Here is a 23,996-nt window from a genome sequence, read left to right on the forward strand (position 1 = left end):
ACACCTATATATATATATATATATATATATATATATATATATATATAATTTTTTTAAATATATTTCACTTTATTGCATATTTTATATTCCTCTTGTGACAGATGTAAGAAATGCTCCCATTAAATAAAGAGTTTCAAGTACTTTAATTATTTTTATTTGTGTGTGTGTGTTTTACATATATATATATATATATATATATATATATATATATAAAATATTTTAATTTCCTTTCTTAGTTGATGAACATCCTGACACTGCCCTTCTTCATGTAAGTAAGATGATGTCTAAAGATTTATAATAAGTAACACTTCCACATATTTATATAAATTAGAAAACGCCATTTAAAAGTATGAATTTTGCTAATTTATGATGTCATTTATTTTAAAAGCTTTAAATTTGCACACTCACTGACTCACTTTTTTTATTTATCTCTGTATTCTGATGGCAGTTTCATTTTTCATCTTTTAAAAGAAATCAAGAAGTGAATTCTGCATATCAAACAAGGGCATCCATTTTTCTTTCCTTTAGTGTACATAGTGATCAGCATTCATTTTACAAAAATTATGGACTCTACAACCATGTTATAAATAATTATTTTGATTTCCCTATATTTCGACCTTCATATGAAGGTCATCATCTGGAGTATACACATATAAAGACAAGCTAAATTACATTTCACATGGTATGCTGAAGAGAGAATGATTTGATCAACGGTTATTCTACTGGCCTGACTTCTAGTGAAAATAAAATAAATTAACTACATCAAAGCTATATTTTATTTAAGGCAACATCAGAGAAACATTCTAAAGATCAATATTTATTATTGTTAAGATTAGGGTGATTCATAAGAATCTCACAGGACTCTTTAAATTTACGTTCATACCATGTTTTGGTGTAATGTAAACAAGGTGCTTTTCCAGTCAATTCTATGTCAAGTGTTCAGGGCATGATCAGAGAGATCAGCTTGACCATAGTTATTATATTTAATGCGTCATTTATGTTCCTTTTTTCTTATAGGAATTGTGCGTAGTGTTTCCTCTATATAGGGCATATTACAGGTGCAATGAATACAGTATACTTCAGGGTGGGCCAGTGGACAGAGGGAGGGAATCCTTGGATGAGTTCAGTAAGTTCTTTAATTTTGCAGGTGGTTTAAAGGTGGCTTTAAGGTTGTATTTTTATAGTATTCTGTTTATTTTGTCTGATATCCCTTTAAATGTATGGAATGGTTACAGTTTATTGTAGTCTTGTTTATTTTCGTTTTTAAGTGAGTTTTTGTGCAAAATTTTGTTGATAGTATTTTGGCTGTAACCATTTTTTAGGAAGGTATTGCTGATAACTTTTAATTCATCTTTAAGTGCATGTTCATTGGAGCAGATCTTTAAAGCCCTGTTTTTTAGTGCATATTTGCTAGTTTATGCTTCTGTGAGTGGCAAGGAACAATCACAGTTATATGCAGAAAATAATTAATAAAATAAACAGTGACAGGTTATTCTTGCAATTTGTTTGTTTTCAGAACACTTCTAACACACATGCATAAACTTTGTGATATTATAAACACTGTCATTATCTGTGCTTAAATTATTGTTGTTATTATTATTATTGTGCGGGCACCTCCATGGAATCTGAAGACTTATTTCAGGAGACCCAAACTATCCATACAATCTGTCATACATCTCCTTGAACCCATTAACAGATAAAGCACAACTGACTCTGGCAACCCATTCACAACTCTCCAAGCAAAAAAGTCTAGTTCTCATGCCGGGATGACTTTCACAGGGATGACCCTTATTCTGCCCCCTCCCCCCCAACCAAGTGCTGAAACATTTCCCCTGCATCACTCCTATAAAACCCTTTAAGTAACTTAAATATTTTTATCATAGCCCCTCTTTTTCTCCTATCAACCAACTCCTGCAATCCACACATCCTCAATCTATCTTCATAGAGAACATTCCACAAACCACTCACCTCTGAATCTTCTCCACCACTTCTTCCTCATCTCTAAGAAACCCCGGAGACTAGACTTGAACAAAGTAATCCAGTTGTGGATGTATCAAGGCTTTAAAAAAAAAGGAATAGTAACTTCCTTTTCTCTACTTGGTAACGTGTTCTTCAATAGCCAAATAATCTTATGGGCTACCTTAGCAACCTTAACAGTATGTCCTCTAAACATTAACTCTTTGTCTTCCACCATCCCTAAATCTCTAGCTTCATCTATTTCCTGGAGTACAGTGTGATACATGTCTTGTAATCTGTTTATCCCAAAATGCATAAGTTTACATTTCTCCACATTAAACTGATACCCATTATCTTTTGCCCATACTGACAGCCTATTACAGTTGTCCTGCAAGCTCTTCACATTGCCTTGATTAACTATTACTCTACCTAATTTCACATCATCAGCAAAGAACTGAATATTTCCTTTCAGGTTATTTCCTATATTGCTTATGTACTAATTAAACAGCAATGGCTCCAGCACCGAACCTTGGGATACACCAGTAGTCACCTGTTTTCACCTTGATTCTGCCCCTCCACTTACCACTTTTTGACATCTGTCTAGCAGCCACCCTCTTATCCACTTAACCAGTGTCATATCCATCCTCATTTGTTCCAATTTGCATAATAGAGTTCCGTGTGGTATTCTGTCAGATGCCTTTGCAAAATTCAGCAGAATCATCATGCAGCCATTTCCTTTATCGAACTCTGTGTTCCTCTATTATAAAAAAAATATAGAAAATTACTAAGGCATGAATCAACTTTCACAAAGCCATGTTGCCTGTCATACAGTATCATATTTTTTTTCACCCATTCTGGAATTCTCTTTTTACCAAAAAAAAAAAAAATTGGTAAATTTACCAATTTTTCCAGTTTGCTAAATTAAAAGCATGAAAACTGATGTAGTCTGTGTTCTTCTTCCGTTTAATTTTCCTGTTTTCTTGAAAATATCTTGGTTACTGTAAACAAAATATTAAAATATTGGCTTTTTAACTGCTGTTGTTAACAAGGCATCAGAAGTTTATTGCAACATTCAAGCAATACTTAAGTTGAAATAGAACCATATTGATTTTTAGTGGTTTTGTTTCTAGACATACTAGAACTGAAACTCACTGTGTATGAAATAAAATTGTGTATAAAAGTATAAGAAATGTTTGAATTTATGTAATCAGTGTGTGGGATATGGGTTTTATTTGAAAATTGGTACTGGATATATATGTGTGATCTTTGTGGGCTTGCAAGTTAGCATGATTTTGGCCCTTTTTTAGCATGAAGAGATAGATCTAACTTTTCTGTTCCTTTTTGTATTGCACCCTTTGCATGTTCATTATACAAGGATGTTGCACCAGTTTGGGGGGAGATTGCATGATCCTCCTCTCCTGCTGATGCAGCATCCTTTCTCTCTCTCTCTTTACGCACAAGGAGGATACGAGGTTTTGGAAACCTCAGAAAAGATTCTTGTTAATTGATGAGAATGTCCCCTTCATGTTATTCTTACTATTTAAGTAATTTTATCCATACCCCCCCCCCCCTTTATAATATCAATGTGCTGCTTTGCCTTGATACAGTTGAGTCTCAATGTTGATGCTTATGTCTTCTGATTACAGCAAGACACACACAGCCATTGTAGTAGCCTGTGTGATAATTGCTCTGATAATGTACTGAAGTTTTTCTTCATGATATGATCGTTGATGTTATCAATCCTGTTTTCTTAACGTTATAACTTTTTTATTTTGGCATTTCTGGTGGATGGAACAGTGCATAATAATAACAGGTGAAATGCTTATGTCAACAAGCAATGAGGGATATATATATATATACTTTAATATTAATAACGTAATGTTTGCTTTCTTTGTTAATAAATGTCTATTACTTGAAATTATGACTTTAACAATCAATATAATACTATTTCAATGTCCCATACATGCATTACTAATCCAAGAAGTTGTATTTCTGTTTACACAACAGTGTTAATGATACTCATCATTAAACTTTGACTCAAAAAAAAAAAAAAAACTCTACTTAACTAGATCTTTTCTTTCATATTTCTAGTGAGCAAGGAAGTTTTGTATATGGATAGCCTTTATAAGTCTACAAGAGATTTATAATTTATAGTTAATTCATCTTCCAAGAAATAAAATGAAGGTAATTGCACCTCAAATTTAATAATAATCAGGCATCTTTACCTTTTGCAGTTACAAAATGTTTCACTTTTTTGAGCAGTTACTCAGCAGTATACAAAGTGAACTAGCAGAAATGATTGTGGATGCTTTGTTCCTCATATATTTCAGGTAGAGGAAGTGAGTTGCTCTTAGTAATCAAAGTGCAGTTGTGATATAAATTTTTATTGGCATATAAGGTAGCAACAGAATAAGAAAAAAAAATGAATATCACTTATGTATAGTTCAGAATGTTTTATTAAGGAAACTGTAGTCCACATATTTCTGCTATGTTTCAGCAGACATCTCAGATCATCCTGAGTTCACCAGGAAAAAGGAATAAGGATATGATGGAAACCAACTTGGAACATTTCCAAGGTGGTTTCCATCTGATATTAGACTGGGATTGTAGTAATATGTTAATTGATCAGCAAAAAAAATCAATAAAAGGTTCATCTGGAGAGAGAGTTGAGATGTGTGTGGGGGGGGGGGGAGATGCACAGCACTGTATCCCTTACTTTGCCAGCTGGTGCATAGGGTACTTTGAATCGAAAATTTCCTAAACTATTTCTCTATTCCCCTCTCCGATATGTGGATGACCTTTTCTTATGGAACCACTCAAGATTGAATCATTTGTGGGGGGGGGGGGAAGCAACTACATCCTGAGTATGAAACTGACATAAGGAGAGGCTTGGGTATTAAACTGGGTAGTGACCCTTTCCTGCTTTTCTGGTTGACCTGGCTATGCATTATGGAAAGGGTCACTACCCAGACTGGTTTTGACCTTCACTGAGATCTCATCAGTGGGAGCCAGATCCAGACGATATTAAAATACTCTAATCCAGAGTATTTTAATAATGAGGTGTGACACCTTTTGGCTACTCATATATGAAAATATGACTTCTGCATTACTTCAACCTTAGCATCACCTCTGGGTCTGGCTCCCACGGATGAAATCTCAATAAAGGTTTGCTCTGGCATGATATGTCACAGTGGATATATTTGCAGATGCCACCCCATTGGATGGAAATGAGTCGGAATATATAGTTGGAAATGCTGAGATGATCAGTGCTTGGATGTGTGGGGGGGGGGGTGGATTTCTCCCAGGAATAGTAGGTGGAGTTTTGGTAGACTGGAGATGGTAATGGACACTATTAAAGTTGGATTCCAGGTATGGCCCCTTGTTCTGATCCCTCGGGCCAACTGCTGAAACATTTCCCCTGCATCCATCCTATAAAATCCTTTAAGCAACTTAAATGTTTGTATCGTATCCCCTCTTTTTATCCTATCACCCAACTTCTGCAATCCAAATACCTTCAATATATCCTCATAGGGAACATTCCACATCGCCTTGATTAACTATTACTTTACCTAATTTTGCATCATCAGCAAACAACTGAATATTCCACAGATGTTGAAGTGAATTTGGAAGGCTCTGTGGGGTATATATTTGACCACATAGATCATGCACATTTCCTACATGGATCCTGCACACTATTTTCAGTTTTGCTGATAGCATTGCTTGATTTCAGCACCAGCTTAACTTGTTTGTAGTCAGTGATAAAACTGTCATCTCCATTTTGGTGTTTTTCTTCTAGTTTTTCATAGTTGGCATTCTTGTTCTCATGTGTAATTGGAGGAAAGTGCCTTTGAACTTGTTACGCTTGTTGGTGTGTTATTTGTCACTTTCACGAGTTCTACATGTTCAAGTGCTACGTGTACCACGTTTCTAATATGTGCTCTGAAGATAACTGTTGGAAATCAACAAAATAGTAGTAAGTTCATTATTTTTTTTTTTTTGATGATGCTTTTGCCATGAAGTTCTGTTTGAATAACTGCCAACATCTGAACCTACTCATACAGGTTAAGAGTAGTTAACCCTCATTAGAAAAATTTCTGCCTGGCAATACTGCATTGATGAAATTGTAATGCAGTTACTTTCAAATTGAAGGCATGGTTACTTTCTCTGTTCTCAACCTCTTTCACTAATTTTTATGATGTTCTTTCAGAAAAAACACAAAGTTATTCTCCTTTTATAATTATCTCTATGGCTGTAATAAATTGACAGTACGTGTGCTATTTGGTCATGGACCATGTGGGCACATATGTTATTTACATGCTTAATGCATTTCAACCAACATCTAGAATAAAATTTATGGTAGAAATTGAAAAAAAAAACAACTATTATTAAATGTTTCTAAATATATTCTATACTCTAGTAACCAATTTCTAACCTCTCTGTGCGAGGGGGCTAAAACCTCTCAATGATGGTACTGCCCATTCGTCTTGTTCTTTTTCTATGCTTTTTCTGTACTCTATGCTTATATGAATATTTCTGTATATATTTTCCTATTCATAAATGAATAGGTGATGATGATCTTCAAGACCACCATCAACTCATGGACAGCTGGAAAGCTAGATCTGGCAGTCTCACACTATTTTTGCATCTGCTTTGGGAAGATGGGTGGTCCGTGATAGCCTAGTCAGGATCAGTTGTGATCTGGGGGGGGGGGGGAATGGCCAAAGGCTTATTGTGGTGCTGGTATGGCATCTTGGTAGCTCTATGTTTAGGAGAATTCGATTTTGCAATGGTCTGTTCATCTCTCAGTGATGTAGAAAATCTGATGACAGAGTATACAGATGACAAAAATGAACTGTAACTGCAGTTCATTTTTACCCCAGCACATGTGGTCATCATCATCCCTATCCAGAACTCACTCTTAGACAAACTTTAATCTCATTCACACCAGTGCTAAGTTTTTGGGTCTCATATTTGACAATAAATTTAGTTTTCTCCCTCCCAGTTACAAGATAAGTGCTGTAAAGCGATGAACATCTTTCATACTCTATCTTCTACCTCTTGGGTGCTGATAATTTTTTTTTTTTTTTTCATTCGTACTATTTACTGATTAGATTAAAAACTTGATTATGGGTCCTAAGTCTATGTTTCTACCATAGAGGAGAACACATTGCAATGGTTGGAACCAACATCAAGCCATAAGAATTGCAAACATATCTAGAACTTCACTGATCCCTAGTCTCCACATCAGGGTAAATGAACCATCTTCATTGCTTTGATGTCAGAAAATAGTTGACAATACTACTAAAATAAAATCCTTGCCAGACCATCCCACATGGCCACCTATTTTTTGGTCATGGTGAAAATCTATACAACACTCGTCAGACTGCTATATGATCCTTTGGTTTGCAAACAAAAACCCTAGGGTACACAACATAGCTCTTCTTCTTATTATTGTGCTATCTTCTGTCGAAGGTCAGCGACCATCTTGGCAAACAAACTGCACTCTTGTGCTAATCTGAGCAGTTGTGCACTGCTCTTTCCTGTCCACGTCTTGATGTTGTCAAACCATGATATTCTTTTTCTTCCTCTAGTTCCTTTGCCACCAATTCTTCCTATCAAAATAGTTTGTAGAAGTTGGTATTTGCGGTTTCTCATGATGTGGCCAAGATACGATGTTTTTCATTTCTTGATTATTTGTACAAGATGTTTAGCTTTGCCAATGGATTTTAAGACATCTTCATTGGTAATTTTTTCTGTCCATGATATCTTTAGCATTCTTCTGTATAGCCACATCTCAAAGGCTTCGATTTTCTTGATGGTTGTCGCCTTCAATGTCCATGTTTCAACTCCATAGAACAGAATAGACCACACGTAGCATTTCAGCATTCGGCATCTGACTTCCATGTTTAGGTCTTTATTGCAGAACAGTGTTCTCATTTTCATGAAGGACTGCCGTGCAACTTCAATCCTTGTCTTTATATCTATTTCTGGATCCCACCGTTCATTAAGCCAGCAACCAAGATATTTATATCTTGACACTTGAATCAATATTTTTCCCATTGAGTGTCAGTTTCATTGATGTTTGCTGATGATCATGTATTTTGTCTTGTTGATGTTTATATTTATTCCCATTCTTTGGCTTTCTATGTATACTCTGTCAATGAGTTTTTGGAGATCCATAATATTATCTGCAATTAGCACGGTGTCATCTGCATATCGAAGGTTGTTAACAATCTTTCCATTTATTGCGATTCCCTCTGAACATTCTTCCAATGCTTTTTTAAAGATTACCTCTGCATATATGTTGAACAGGAGTGGTGAGAGCACACATCCTTGTCTCACTCCTCTTTTGATGTTAATATCACTGGTGGTAATGTTGTCTAATTGAACGGTAGCTGACTGATTCCAATACAGATTTGTTATTAGTCTTATGTCTTGTTCGTCTAGCCTTATTTGTTGAAGGACTTCTATTAAGTTAGTGTGTCTGACTTTGTCGAATGCTTTTTCAAAATCTATGAAACACATAAAGACAGATTTCTGTTTTTCTATGCATTTTTGTATCAATATTTGGTTACAGAAAAGGGCCTCTCTAGTACCAAAACCATTCCGAAAGCCGAATTGTGTGTCACTTAGAGTTTCTTCACTTTTTCTATAAATATGATTCTGAATTACTTTCAAAAATATTTTTAATGTTTGGCTCATTAGACTAATAAGTCAGAAGTCACCACAGGAATTCGCTTTGGGTTTCTTTGGGACAGTGATAAATGTAGATTTGAGCCAATCTGATGAAAATTCATCACTTTCATATATTTTATTAAATAGCTTTTCAAGAAGTTCGATGTTATCTGGTTCTATTAATTTTAAAAATTCTGTTTGCACACCATCTGGTCCACTGGCTTTTCCTGTTTTACTTGTTCGTATAGCATTCTCTATTTCGCATTTCATGATTGCTGGTCCTTGAATGTTATCTTTTATATTTATAGGCTTTTGTCTAGTATCATTGAAAAGTTCTGTTACATATTTTATCCAAATCTGTGCTTTATTCTCTTCTTCTAAAACTGTTTTTCCATTTTCGTCTCTTAGAGACACTATTTGCTTTTTCCTCAGTTTTCCAGAAATTTCGTTGATTTTCTTATACAGATTGAAATTGTCATGTTTCTTCTGAAGCAGTTCAATTTCAGTACATAAATTTTTCATCCAATTTTCCTTGGCTTCTTTTATTTTTTTCTTGATGATGTTATGTGTTTCTGTATACCTGGCAAGGTCTTTGTTTTTGTACATTCTTCTTGTATCAATAAGAGAAAGAATCTCATCTGTCATCCATTCCTGTTGTTTTATATTATTCACATAACCTACTTCTTCAATACTTGTTGTTACGATGGCATTCTTTAAGCTATTCCAAAGAGATTCCACACTTTTATTTTCTTCTATGTTAATCTGTTGTAATTAATCGCAGGTTAAGTGTCTTGGCACTTTTATTTATGTTCGGGTCTTTCAGTTTTTCTACATCAATTTTCTTTTTCTTCTTTTGTGATTTTTTAGCTGATTTTAATCTAAGACGTACTTCTGCAACTATGGGATTGTAGTCTGATGAGATATCTGCTCCAGGATAAGTCTTTGCACTCTTTATACTACTGTGGAATCTTTTATTTATCAGTATATAATCAATTTGATTTCTGACAATGTTATGTTGGTTATCTTGAGGCGATTTCCAAGTGTACAGTCTTCTGGGTGGAAGTTTAAGCCAGGTATTTGCTATTGTTAGATCTTCTTCCTGACAGAACTGGACTAGGCGATCTCCTCTGTCGTTTCTGGTGCCTAAGCCATGTTTGCCAACAATTTCTCCATCACCCCCCTCTTCCCACTTCTGCATTGAAGTCACCCATCACTATGTTTATATCATGTTTCTTTGTTAGGTTTTTAATCTCTTTTAGGTGTTCATAAAACTCTTCAACATCTTCTTCACTTTTGTCAGCTGTGGGTGCATAAGCTTGGATGATATTTATGTTAATTGAGTTTCTCTTAAGTTGTAACAGCATTATCTTTTCAGAAAATGGAATCCAATTTATTACTGATTTATTGATTTCTTCATCTACTATTACAGCTACACCATGTCGATGTTTGTTCTCATCGTTCCCAGAGTAATACATTGTCGTATTATCTTGTTGACACTTTCCAGATCCTGGCCATCTTGTCTCGCAAATTCCCAAAATCCGGATGCCCAGCCTCTTCATTTCTCTTGTGGCATTTCTTAATTTGCCAGCTTCATACAGAGTTCTGACATTCCAAGTTGCAATTTTAAAAGTGGACACCATTTTGAGCCCGGAGATTCTTTGCACCCCTGTCCCATTTAAGGGATGCCGGGAACTTGGGGCCAATTGTAAGGGTTTGCTCGCCATGGTGGTTGTTCTGGAGATAAGGTAGAGCAGTAGTTTCTCCGTTTGCTTTCTGCTCTGCAGTATTACAGACGTACACAATATGATCATATTGCCATCTGCAAATCTCTGATCACAAGCTTTTCCGTCATCGTTTGGCTTCAACCTTGTGTCAGTACTGACAATGCTGCTTCCCAATGTCAGGGGCAGTGACCCCAGCAGGTGCTTATTTAATGGCGGCACTACTCACCATGTCACCGAGTTGTCATTGGGCTTTGTGAGGTTTTAAGTGAAACAGAGTTGCCACTTCTGCTCCCCCACGCCCTGATAGCTCAGTCGCTGTTGGTCCATGGCTGCTTATTCGCCAGATTGCTCTGCTTATATCGCAGCTAGCCTCCATATCTGAAGGCTGTTCCCCGATCCGCCACCTGGGGAAGCACCCGGTAGTAGTCAGCTCTGCCCCGGATATAGCTCAGTCCCCGACATAGCTCAGACTTTTTTAAATACATTACTGCTGTGGCGTTCTTACATACCACCCTGCATCTTTTCTTGCAGCAAGCTACCCAAACATTCCATCCCTCTTTGTCTTCCAGCAGTTTTTTCAAGCCCATAGAAATAAATGCTAATGTAGATGTTGAAAATCACAGACTCTAGCGACATATTCCACCTTCTTCCCAAAGAGCATAATGACTACTCAGATCATGCTGGAATATAACAAATTCACTACTGAGTGATGTATATGCTAGAGCTTGCCTTAAAGTACACTGCTTGGAAAGAAGTCAATGTATACCATGTGAGAAACAAATGGCCATGGCACCCACCTTAATAAGATGTAGGACTTCCTTGCACTGCTATGTCTGCAGAATTACAGGGCATACTTTCCACAAGCATGTAGTAGCGATCGATGGGAATTTTGGCCCATTCTTCCTGTAGACTCGTAATGAGGTCCTGGGGCAGACATCCCTTGACCTCTCCCAATGCTCTAGTTCATCCCACAGATGTTCAGTAGGGTTGAGAGCAAGGCTCTGTGGAGGCCAGTCAAATGTGATGACATTCATGTCCACAAAACATGCAGGTACAGCAGCAGCGTTATGACACACTGCATTGTCTTGCTGAAAGAGACAATGGTCAGTTCCATAGAAATGCCACAAAATAGAAAACATTACATTGCTCAGATATACCTCTCAGAGTTCAGTGTTCGTGGGACAACAAACGGAGGTCTGAGGCCAAATCAGGAAACTTCTGAATTTGATACTTGGGGTTAATCACTCTGGTAAGAGATGTTCACCAGGCATCAGCCACTCCCAGACTTGTTCATCTGCTCACAATATGCTCCTTGCATCCCTGAATATGATGTTGCATGTTGGTTTGGGTAATGTAGGGTTTGCATGTTGCAGTCCTACTATGAAAAGCCATATTGTGCTTCAGTCTAAATGTTTTTGTGCAGAATTCGTGTTCCAATTGATGCCCAGAATCCCTCATTCAATGTGTCAGCTGACAAATGACATTTTTACATATTATCCTTCGTGGAACCTTACTCTGATGTTTGGTGAGTGTGGTGGGTTGTCCAATGCAGGTAGCACTTGCAGTTGACTCTCTGCAATTCTATCTCAGTATGGTATTGCTGATCGTTGACCTGGGATGACCCAATTTGCCAAAAAGATAAGCTTGCAATGGCATCTATCACAACACCTCTTTTAAACTCCATCAGCTCCCTTTTGGCAGCTATTTCACCCAGACACGTTTGGGATCATCATATTCCTCCCATTTATCCAGGCCACAAACATATGATTCATTGTATGGTACAATACACATTGCCAATGGGGAGTGGGGGGGTTGCCTTTATTTCCAAACAACATACATAAGAATGTAGTGCTGCTAAATATGCATTATATGTACAGATTCGTGAGGCTCTCTGTACAGATAATAAGATGGCAAGAACTACAGAAACATTTGGCACTAATATCCAATATCTCATGTCTCTCTTATGAAAGCTACATTAATACATTCACTTCTGTTGAAGTCCAAGCCAATTTGTTTCCCTCAGTGGGATTGAGGGGAAATGAGGCTGCATTTACTGCAACTAAGTCAACTTGTTTCTCAAGGCTTTCACCAACTTTCTATGCCTTATACTGATTACAAGCAGATCATAAGACAAAAACGTATCCTATTGGCAGTCATCATGGAATGCAATGATCAATAACAAACTTCATCAAATCAAGACAGAAATTAGATTCTGGCAATATAGTCTATGATTGCCACTTTCGCTTCAACTTCCACTTTCCAGGTACTGGAAAGTGAAAATTGTTCTTGCTCGGCTTTACATAGGTCATAGTCATCTTACAATCTCCTTCCTATTGAGAAGGGGGTGATGGCATGCCTATATGAGTTGTGTTCTTTGCACTAACCATCATTCATTCACATTTTAAATGACTATCCTTGTATTGTCAATATGCACAGTCACTATTTTAGTTAGATTCATCAGGTATTCCTTTCATTTTTAAATACAGGCAGTCCCCAGGTTACGAACGAGATATATTCCTGAGAATGTCTTTGTCAAATTTGTATGTAACTCAGATCTCTGATGAACAGCACATATGTGGCAATAATAATAATACAGTGTAATACTGTAATAATAATAATGCCTCTGTACTACCATAATAATAAGTTACAGAAACTATTGTGCTCTTTCTTTTAATTCAAACAAACAAACAAAACATAAAAACAAACTCATGCAAAAAGTTTAGATATGAGATAGAGAAATTTCAAAAAAAAAATATTAAAGGTTGCATCAGTGTCTTGCTTACTGGAAGGGTCAACCAACATGCAACATCATATTCAGGGATGCAAGGAGCATATTGTGAGCAGATGAACAAGTCTGGGTGTGTTTGATGCCTGGTGAACATCTCTTATTAATTGGAAGATGATAATGGAGATGGTACTAGAGAGGATGGAACTGGTGCTGGAGAATCGGAATTTTAAAGGGAATTTTCTTTTCTGAACAATAATGTTCCACAGCAGGAATGAAACAGTTCAAGAATCAATCTTCAAACATGGCAAGTGTGGCCCAGGCCGTTAAATTTTTGACTTCCAAATAACGGGAAGGGCTGCTGTAATAAACATGCGGCAAAGTGTGGGTTTGTTTACGTATGCGAAAGAAACTAGTTCCCGAATTATTGATTTAATTATTAATTATTCTTATGAAAGAAACTAGTTCCCGAATTATTGATTTAATTATTAATTATTCTTATGGTGAGCCCATTTGTAAATACGGAATGCCATAAGTTGGGTTATTGCATAACATCACATAGGTTATTACATAACATCAGTATTTAATAATCATGTACATGTTGTATATATTTTTATTTATAAAATGTTATTGTATATATGAGGGTAGTCTGAAAAGTTCTTGGCCTTGACCATAGATGGCAACACTATTGGCAATATTTTTTTTTCTAAGTTGGTACATCTGTCATAAGTATTCATGTGAAATTGCAAGTCATTCTATCAAGTAGTTTGTTTTATACGGCTGTCTGAAGCAAAAGTATTGTCTGTATTCCTTGAAATGGATAAAATTGAGTATCGGTTATTATAAAATTCTTTGTAAAAGAAGGTTTAACACCAAAAGAAATTCATTCAAAGTTCATAAAAGTTCATGGGCACTCTTCTCCTTCATTTTTGACAGTTAAGAAATGGGCTGCTGAGTTTAAACGTGGCCATACCAGCCTTGAAGATGATCCACATGAAGGGCATCCAAAAAGTGTTGATCACACACTCGCATGAAAATCTCTGAACAGTGCTTGGAGCATTATAACAAGAATAAAGCTGATTTTGTGCATTGACTTATTACTGTGGATGAGACTTGGATTCACCATTGCACACCAGAATCCAAATGGCATTCAAAACAGTGGACAGAAGCCGGTTGTTCAGCGCCCAAGAAGACAAAGTCGGTTCCATTAGTAGGAAAGGTTATGGCATTGGTGTTTTGGGATGCTAAAGCATTTTGTTTATTAATTATCTTGAATAGAGTAAAACAGTGACTGGGGAATATTATTCCGATCTTTTAACCAGACTAGACAAAAAAATTTATGAGAAAAGACCAGGTTTGCAGAAGAAAAAAAAATCGTCCTTCATCAGGACCCACACCTGCCCACAAAGGTGTTTTGGCAATGGAAAAATTAAGGGATCTGCACTGTGAATTGTTGGAACATCCACCCTATTCCCCAGATTTGGTTCCCTCTGACTTCTATCTCTTTCCAAAACTAAAACTCTTCCTCGCTGGTCAGTGTTTTTCTTCGAATCAATAGGTGATTGCAGCTGTAGAGAGGTATTTTGCATATCTTACTGAGAACCACTACAGGGATGGGAAAATGGTGCTGGAATAAATGTCTTAGTCTTAATGGAGATTGTTGTTGACAAAAAAAAATTTGAAATTATAAATTCATTTTTTCATTGTTAGGCCGAGAACTTTTCAGACCACCCTTGTATGGTTTTAATACCTGGTTGATTTTATCTATTCTTTTTATGAACTTCTTTACATTTGCTTTTATATTTCTTTTTACACTTTTTTTTTTTTTGTGTGTATTCATTAAATAATTATCTTGCAAATAACAAGTGGTCTGTTTTGGTCTTTCCAAAATTTCTGTGGAAATTTTGGAAAGCTTAGAAGTAAACAGAGCTGCAAAAACTACTTTGAACAGAGTAATTATAGAGTAAAATAAACAATATAACATAATAGAATGTGCAGGTTTGTCAAAAATGCTTAGTTGGAATTAAAAAGCAAAATATGTGTGAATAAGCCCATAAAAAGAATGATAGCAAGACTATTCAAAATTATAAAAGAATTGACAAAAACACCTTTAAAACAGATCACTAATAAATGGAACACAAAAATATTATTAAACTGGAAGAAATCAAGCAATGACAGAAATTTAGAAAGAATATTACCAGATACTTTTCTGAAGAAAGAAGACTGGAAAAACCCAAGTGAAGAGGCAGAAAGAGAAAAAGCGACTTCTATAATAAAAGAAGAAATTCTGAATGCAACAAAACAAATGAACTTGTCTAAATTTTCTGGTAATGATGAATTTCTTACTGAACTGTGGAATTATGGAGACACAGCAACCATCAATTTCCTGATTGAAATTTTTAGCCAATTACAATATTCTGGCAAAATTCCAGATGACTGGAAGAGAGGCATCATCAACAAAAGTGCAAAATAGACCCTTAACATTGCTAATTCATAGCTACAAAATCTTTATATGCATTATACAAAATATAATTCAAACTTTAATGGATGGAATAATAGGAGATCAAGCAGGCTGCAGACCCAAGAGGTCTACTATAGACCATATTTTTACAGTTAATAGCCTGACTTGAAAATATTATGAATACAATTTACCTATAAAATGCAGTGCTATTGACCTCAAACAAGAGTTTGATCCCATTGACAGGAACAAAATGAAAAACATTTTAAAATCTGATGTTAGACTGAAATACACACTTTTTTTTTCAGAAATTACTATATAGATACCAAAGCAATTGTCAGCTATCTTAGGCAGTATGGAACAGAGGGCACGTGATGAGGTATCTTGGAATTGATCATCCCATCAGATGGTATTATAAACGAGGTGTCAAATCTTCCTTCAGTTGGTGAAAATGGCCATGAAGTGATTACCCAGGTGTTTTCCAGCCATATGAGGACTTTTGAGAGAAAGAGATTTATATATGTAGAAAGTTTTTTACCTTGGGTGTAAAATACGTTAAAGATACCAAGAAATTTTCTTCTTCTTCTTCTTTCACTATGCTTTATCCCATGTTAAACGGGGTCGGCACACCGATCTTTAACCTTCCTCTTCCAAGTTCTCCGGTCCAGGGCATCCTTCGGACTCCATCCTTTCTCCCTAAGACCCTCTGTCACCTTATCCCTCCACCTGAGCTTGGGCCTGCCTCTTTTCCTCCTTCCCTCGAACTCCATATACTCCACTCGTTTACCAACATATTCCTCACCCTTCCTCTCTACATGTCCAAACCACCTCAGCCTACTTTCTTGTATCTTCTTGCCAATTGGTCCCACCTTAACCATCCCTCTGATGTAGTCATTCCTTATCCTGTCCTTCTTTGTCACACCACTCATCCATCTCAATATCCGCATCTCTGCTACCTCTATCTTCCTCTCCTGTGCCTTTGTTATAGGTCACGTCTCCGTGCCATGAAGCATCGCCGGCCTCACCACCATCTTATACAGCCTTCCTTTCCTCTTGCAACTCACTCTCTTGTCACACAGGACCCCGCTCATCTTCCTCCAGTTCATCCAGCCGCATGTTATTCGGTGCTGTATTTCCTCATCCAGGTCACCATTCCTCTCGACGACTGACCCAAGGTACTTGAATTTCTTCCCTGAAATTAGCCTTTCACCCTGAAGTCGTATGATCATATCCTCGTCACTCCCCATTGACATATATTCAGTCTTCTCCCGGTTAATTTTCATGCCTCTCTCCTCCAATATCTTTCTCCACTCTTCCAGGGTATTTTCAAGCTTCTTTTGGGATGATTCGCATAGAACAATGTAGTCAGCAAACAGCATGCTCCATGGTGCCTCCTTCTTGACATCCTCCACTAGTACATCCATGACCAGGTCAAAGAGGTAGGGGCTCAGAACTGACCCTTGGTGTAGCCCTACAACAATGGGGAACCCTTCTGTCATGCTGACACTAGACCTGACCTGAGTTTCTGTTCCCTCATACATCTCCTTCACCATCCTCACGTACTTCTCCGACATCCTCCCTCTTCCTCATACACCTCCATACCTCCTGCCTGGCCACTCTGTCGTATGCATTTTCCAGGTCTATAAACACCATGTGCAGCTCCACTTGCATCTCTTTATATTTCTCCATCAATTGCCTTAGCGCAAATATCGCATCTGTTGTCCCTCTTCCTGGCATAAATCCAAACTGCTCCTCACCAATTTTCGTTTCCTGTCATATCCTCCCTTCAATTACTCTTTCCCATATCTTCAATGTGTGTGACATCAACTTGATCCCTCTATAGTTGCCACAGTCTTGAACATCTCCTCTTCCTTTGTAGATTGGGACGAGAATACTTTTCCTCCATTCCTCTGGTATCTTTTCCTGTTGGGCTATTTTCCTCATCAGATCCCATAACAAATCCATGCCCTCACTGCCCAAACTTTTCCACACTTCCCCAGGTATCTGGTCTGCCCCCACAGCCTTTCCATTCTTCATTTTTCTCAGTACCCAATCCACTTCCTCTCTACTTATGTCTTGCACTGGTCTCTCATTTGCCTCTCCATCCTCACACCCACTCTCTCGGATTCTCCTCATTTAGTAGTTTACGGAAATATTCTTTCCATCTTCCTCTGATTTTGTCCTCCTCTTGTAATACTACTCTTGAGGCATCCTTTATCTGCTTGACTGATGTTATGTCTTTCGAGGCCTTATCTCTGGCTTTCACTATTCTTAACAACTATGCTTCACCACCATTTCTCTCCAGTTCTTCATAAACCTCATCAACTGCTTTCGCCCTTGCCACAACTCTCTTTGCATTTTTCTTCGCTAATCTATATGCCTCCTTGTCGGCTCTAGTTCCAGTCATGTCCCATTTTTTCTTTGCCTCTTTCTTTTCCTTGATCTCCAACTGCACCTCCTCATTCCACCACCATGCCTCCTTATCCTCAGGTGGTCCCTTTCCTGATATTATACCAAGCACCTCTTCTCCAATTTTTCTAATATTCCGACTATTAACGTCCCACCATTCTTCCACATCCTCTGGTAACTTCATTTCTTTCAATACCTTTTCTTTAAACTTATTCCTTGGGCCTTCCTCTTCCAATTTCCACCACTTTATTCTCCTCTGTATCCGCCACTTCCGTCTATTCTTCTTTTCCCCTTTTATATCACAGTCTACCACAACCAACCTGTGCTGTGCTGCTACACTTTCTCCATTAATCACTTTACAGTTTTTCACCTCCTTCAGATGTTTCCTACGGTACATAATGTAGTCAATCTGACTCATTCTTTCCCAGCTCTTATAGGTTATCAGATGCCCAACTCACTTCTTGAACCACCTTAGCTATAGCCAGATTGAAGGCCACAGCATATTCTATGATTCTATTACCTTCTTCATTTCTTTCACCACTACTCCAACTCCTATGTACCCTTTCTTCACGGCTTCATCGCCTTCCTACATGCCCATTCAGATCTGCTCCGATGATCACTCTCTCACCTTCAGGGATTCCCGTTACTACTTGGTCAAGTTCTCTCCACAATGTCTCTTTCTCCTCCTCATCACAACCTACTTGTGGAGCGTAGCCACACACTATAGTAGTCACACTTCCTCCCATCTCAAGCTTAACACTCATAATCTGATCATTCTTCCGGCACACCTCGCAGACTCCACCCTTCAGCTGCTTATCGATGATAATTCCAACTCCGCTTCTTCCCTTCTCATTCACACCACTATAAAACAGTTTATATCCCTCAGCCAGCTCCTTTGCTTTTATTGCCCTTCCACCTTGTCTCCTGCACGTACAAGATCTTCAGCTTCCTTCTTCTCATCATGTCCACTATCTCCCTACTCTTCTCATTCATCATACCCACATTCAGTGACCCGATTCTTACTTTACACACACTCTCTTTCTGTTGGACTCGCTTCTTTAGCCGAACCCGTCCTTGGTTCAGTAGCCCTAGCCCACTTCTCACAGTCCTCGGGCGACAGAACTGCGTGTCACTTATGGGATACGCCCTAGCCGTGGTCCTTTCTCTGTTATTCAACATTTCATCCTTGGTTTTGGCATGGTTTTTTTATGGCCAGATGCCCTTCTTGACGCCAACCCTCCCGATTTATCCGGGCTTGGGACCGGCACCGAGAAGACTAATTGGCCTTCCCCAGTGGCTGGGTTATACCAAGAAATTTTATACTTGGTTTTAATCCTTTTCCCAAGTAAGCAAAACAAAGTTTTGTGCATGAAATATATTCACGTCTGAGTTACTTGTACATAGATGCTAATGACTTCATATCACTTGCCTTAGTATGTATCCCATAATGCAAAGCACATCCCCTTTCAGGTGTGTATAATGCAATGCATAATGGAAAGGGCCGCTACTGGTAGTGGCCCTTCAAAACCAGGTTTGACCGGTTTCGACCTTTATTGAGGTTTCTTCAGTGTGAGCCAGACCTGGGAGAGATACCAAAGTTGAAGTAATGCAGAAGTCATATGTATCTCATATACAAGTAGACAAAAAGTGCTTGACCTTAATAAAAATATCTGGATGAGTGAAAGATGTGGAATGTATGTATATGAGAATGAGATATACATGACTTCTACATTATTTCAACCTTGGTATCTCTCCCAGGTCTGGTTCCCACTGAAGAGACCCCAATAAAGGACAAAACCAGTCTGGGTAGTGTCCATTCCCATTATGCATGCCTGAAAGGGGGGTGTGCATTGCATTATGGGATACATACTAAGGCAAGTGATATGAGGTCATTAGCCTCTATGTACAAGTAGCTCAGATGTGAATATATTTCACACACAAAACTTTGTTTTACTTACTTGGGAAAAGAATTAAAACCAAGTATAAAATTTCTTGGTATCTTTAACATACACGTGTGTGTGTATGTATGTGTGTGTGTGTATATATATATATATATATATATATATATATATATATATATATTAGGGTAACCAAGCTTATAAAATTACTTGGTTACCCTAATATACAGTATCCCCAAGTTAAAAAACTAATTATATATATATATATATATATACATGGAACTATAATGCTAGTGATTATGACAAACTCAGGAGACAACTTGCAACTTTATCATAGAGTGATGGAGAAATCAGTGATTCTTGGGCCCTATTCAGGAACTATCTTGAAAAAAACAGTGTCTGAATGTATTCCAGAGATCAGGAGGATAAATAAACTAGGTGTAAAATGGATGGCTGAAGAGGTTAGGCAGTTTAGAAGAAAAGGGCATTGTGGAGGAAGCAAAATGAGTAGCCATAATCACTTACATAAAGAGTAGGTGGTAATGTTGAGATGCATGGTAAAGGTAGCAAAAGTGCAGTATGAACAGCATTTAGTTAATGAGAAAGAAATCTCAGAGAGTTATTTCAATAGATGGTTACTAGGAATGGAAGAGTGATATTGATTGGTAAAAATGTTAGAATGATAACCACTGTGGAGAATATATTTGAGATATTAAATGAGCAATTCATAAAGATATTTCATCCTTGTAGTTGTGACATCATGTAGAACCGTAGTATGCTGGGAAGAGGAGAGGAGGCACCATGATGGTGAGTAAACAGAATTTATATGAGCAGTTGAGTAAACTGGATATGAATAAGTCTCTGTGATATATCGCCATGTGTTTTGAGGAAATGTTCCAGGGAATGAAAAACATTTAATGTTGGGCCAAATTCCAAAGGGGAGACATTTTCTCCAGACACTAGTCTGTGTATGTCTGGAGTTGTGGTTTAAAGGAAGATCATGTTTTAACAATCTACTTACTTATAGCAGCAAATGACATAGACAAAGGAGATGAATACACAGTCTGGTCTATTTAGATTTTTTAAAGACTTTTGATAAATTGCTGCATGACAAGCTGGTGATTAAATTGAAAAGGATGCAGTTGAATAGTAGATTAGTGTGCTGAATTGCAGATTGGTTAGCTGATGGATATCAACAACTTGTGTATGAAGGAACAGTAGAAAAGGAAAGTCACTAGTAGTCTGCCTCAAGAGTCTGTTTTAGGGCTACTGTTTAACTTGTATGTTAATGATATTGGAGAACTTGGAATGGTGATATGCAGTTGCTTGTAGATAATGCAAAGTTGGGAAGAATTATGAGGTATAGTAGCTTTGCAAGATTACTACTTGAATAGACTAGGTGAATAGGCAAATGGATGGGTTTCATAGTTTAGTGTTGCAAAGTGTAAGGCTTTAAAATTGGGGAGCATACATGAAATGTAAAGTCTATAATTGGTGTGAAGGTCTTGGAGGAGGTTGAGGAGATCAGAGATATGCAGGTGATGGTGGACAAGAACCTGAAGTTTTGGAGACACGTTTTTAAAATTGTGAGGACAGCACAGTGGATTATGACAATAATGCAGAAGGCACTGACATGTAGAAGTAAGGATGTTCTCGTTCCATTGTACAAAGCTTTGATCAGGCCACATATGGACTGGTCTGCAAAGATTTGGTCATCTGGTTTTTAAAGCATTGAGAGATATTGATAGGGTTTCATGAATTAACTAAGGTATTTGCTGGTCTCTGGAATGTTGAGTGTTAGGACAGATTGAAGGAATGGGATTTTCAGATTTTGGTGAAAAGGAAGAGGGATGGACAAGAACCTGAAGTTTTGGAGACACGTTTTTAAAATTGTGAGGACAGCACAGTGGATTATGACAATAATGCAGAAGGCACTGACATGTAGAAGTACGGATGTTCTCGTTCCATTGTACAAAGCTTTGATCAGGCCACATATGGACTGGTCTGCAAAGATTTGGTCATCTGGTTTTTAAAAGCAGAGTTTTAAAAGGAGAGTGCAGAGACAGCCTTAATGCAATTAAGGTTCAGTATGATGGTGGTGTGTGACCTCCCATGATGAGCCTTTAGACTCCGTGGAGGTATGTGATGATGATAATTTTATTGAAACACTCAATGTTATGAACATTTTATGGGATGAAGCACTGTCTGAAGCCCAAACATTTTGATTTAAGCATTTCAAAGAAGGCAGTAAGAATGTAGCAGGCGAAATTAGGATAATTAAAAAGAAAAGTTGGTATTTCCAGTATGATCCCCAAGACTAAAAATGATCGAGTTTACCAAGACCAAAAATAGGTTTGTTCCAGAAATTTCATATCAGATCATGTGGATCGTGTTCTTTGATCATACAGGGATAATCCATAATGAATTTGTTCCAAAAGGAAAGACTGTTATCATCAGTTACTGCTGACAGGTACTGAAATGTGTGTTGGTGAGAATCACCAACACACATTTCATCCAAAACACATCTGTTTTGCATTATAGGAGATACTGAGATAGGAGTGTTGGTAGCTTGCTCCACCTTTGCAACGAGTTGTCCTGGTGTTGTACCACCTTAACCCAGTCCTGAAGATACTTTCAGGCGCAAACTTTGTTTGCTCACACTTGGATAAAGGATTAAACTAAATTTATTATACTCTAACCAAGTGAAAAATAAACTTTCAACATCTGCTAGAGCCAATTCACAGGAGTAAGGAAGGTGATTCACATTTACATTCAGCAGCCAGCCAGATTGTTCCAAATCAGGTTGAACACATTTGATTCTCACCAACACACATTTCAGTACCTGTCAGCAGTAACTGATGATAACAGTCTTTCCTTTTGGAACAAATTCATTATGGATTATCCCTGTATGATCAAAGAACACGATCCACATGATCTGATATGAAATTTCTGGAACAAACCTATTTTTGGTCTTGGTAAACTCGTAAACCAAAACACATCTGTTTTGCATTATAGGAGATACTGAGATAGGAGTGTTGGTATCTTGCTCCACCTTTGCAATGAGTTGTCCTGGTGTTGTACCACCTTAACCCAGTCCTGAAGATACTTTCAGGCGCAAACTTTGTTTGCTCACACTTGGATAAAGGATTAAACTAAATTTATTATACTCTAACCAAGTGAAAAATAAACTTTCAACATCTTTCTCTAAATCCAGAGTAAATTATTAAAAAAGGGGGCACACCAATTGACAATTCCTATAGGTAGAGATGACCTACTAATGCTTCTGCCTGATATCTTCATTTGGGCCTGGCTCCCACTGAAGAGACCTCAATAAAGGTCAAAACTAGTCTGGGTAGTGACCCTTCCCTTAATGCATAACATTAGACATATCTGCAAGGAGATGTGTTTTGCATTATAGGAGATACTGAGATAGGAGTGTTGGTAGCTTGCTCCACCTTTGCAACGAGTTGTCCTGGTGTTGTACCACCTTAACCCAGTCCTGAAGATACTTTCAGGCGCAAACTTTGTTTGCTCACACTTGGATAAAGGATTAAACTAAATTTATTATACTCTAACCAAGTGAAAAATAAACTTTCAACATCTTTCTCTAAATCCAGAGTAAATTATTAAAAAAGGGGGCACACCAATTGACAATTCCTATAGGTAGAGATGACCTACTAATGCTTCTGCCTGATATCTTCATTTGGGCCTGGCTCCCACTGAAGAGACCTCAATAAAGGTCAAAACTAGTCTGGGTAGTGACCCTTCCCTTAATGCATAACATTAGACATATCTGCAAGGAGATGTGTTTTGCATTATAGGAGATACTGAGATAGGAGTGTTGGTAGCTTGCTCCACCTTTGCAACGAGTTGTCCTGGTGTTGTACCACCTTAACCCAGTCCTGAAGATACTTTCAGGCGCAAACTTTGTTTGCTCACACTTGGATAAAGGATTAAACTAAATTTATTATGGCTCTAGCAGATGTTTTTTCTCTTTCCCAAATTGATAGCATTATATCATTCAAAAGAAGAATGTGACAGCAGAACTAAATGCCACCGCTGAAGAGTTTATTTGGTCCCCTGGGATTTATTTTTGTTTAGATTCTACCTGAAAATATGTAATATAGATAAAAAATATTCTCTGACCCCAT

The 23,996-nt window shown here is 37.5% G+C and overlaps 1 protein-coding gene across 2 annotated transcripts in view; it reads left to right on the forward strand.

Moving 5' to 3' along the window:
• The window catches only part of LOC150096603 (DDB1- and CUL4-associated factor 11), a 346,061-nt gene that overhangs the window by 90,769 nt on the left and 231,296 nt on the right, over positions 1-23,996 (forward strand). The window contains exon 3 of one of the 2 annotated variants that reach the window (XM_090408033.1): positions 237-268. In XM_090408033.1, the coding sequence (XP_090264159.1) occupies positions 237-268 (32 nt within the window). Of the gene's footprint in view, positions 1-236; positions 269-4,047; positions 4,141-23,996 lie in introns of those variants that run through there. The other variant, XM_090408034.1, reaches the window with a different exon arrangement.

This window comes from Typopeltis vanoorti, chromosome 18 (assembly GCF_054136105.1).
Source record: "Typopeltis vanoorti isolate ZY-2024b chromosome 18, IOZ_Tvanoo_1.0, whole genome shotgun sequence".
Classification (NCBI taxonomy): Eukaryota; Metazoa; Arthropoda; class Arachnida; order Uropygi; family Thelyphonidae; genus Typopeltis; species Typopeltis vanoorti.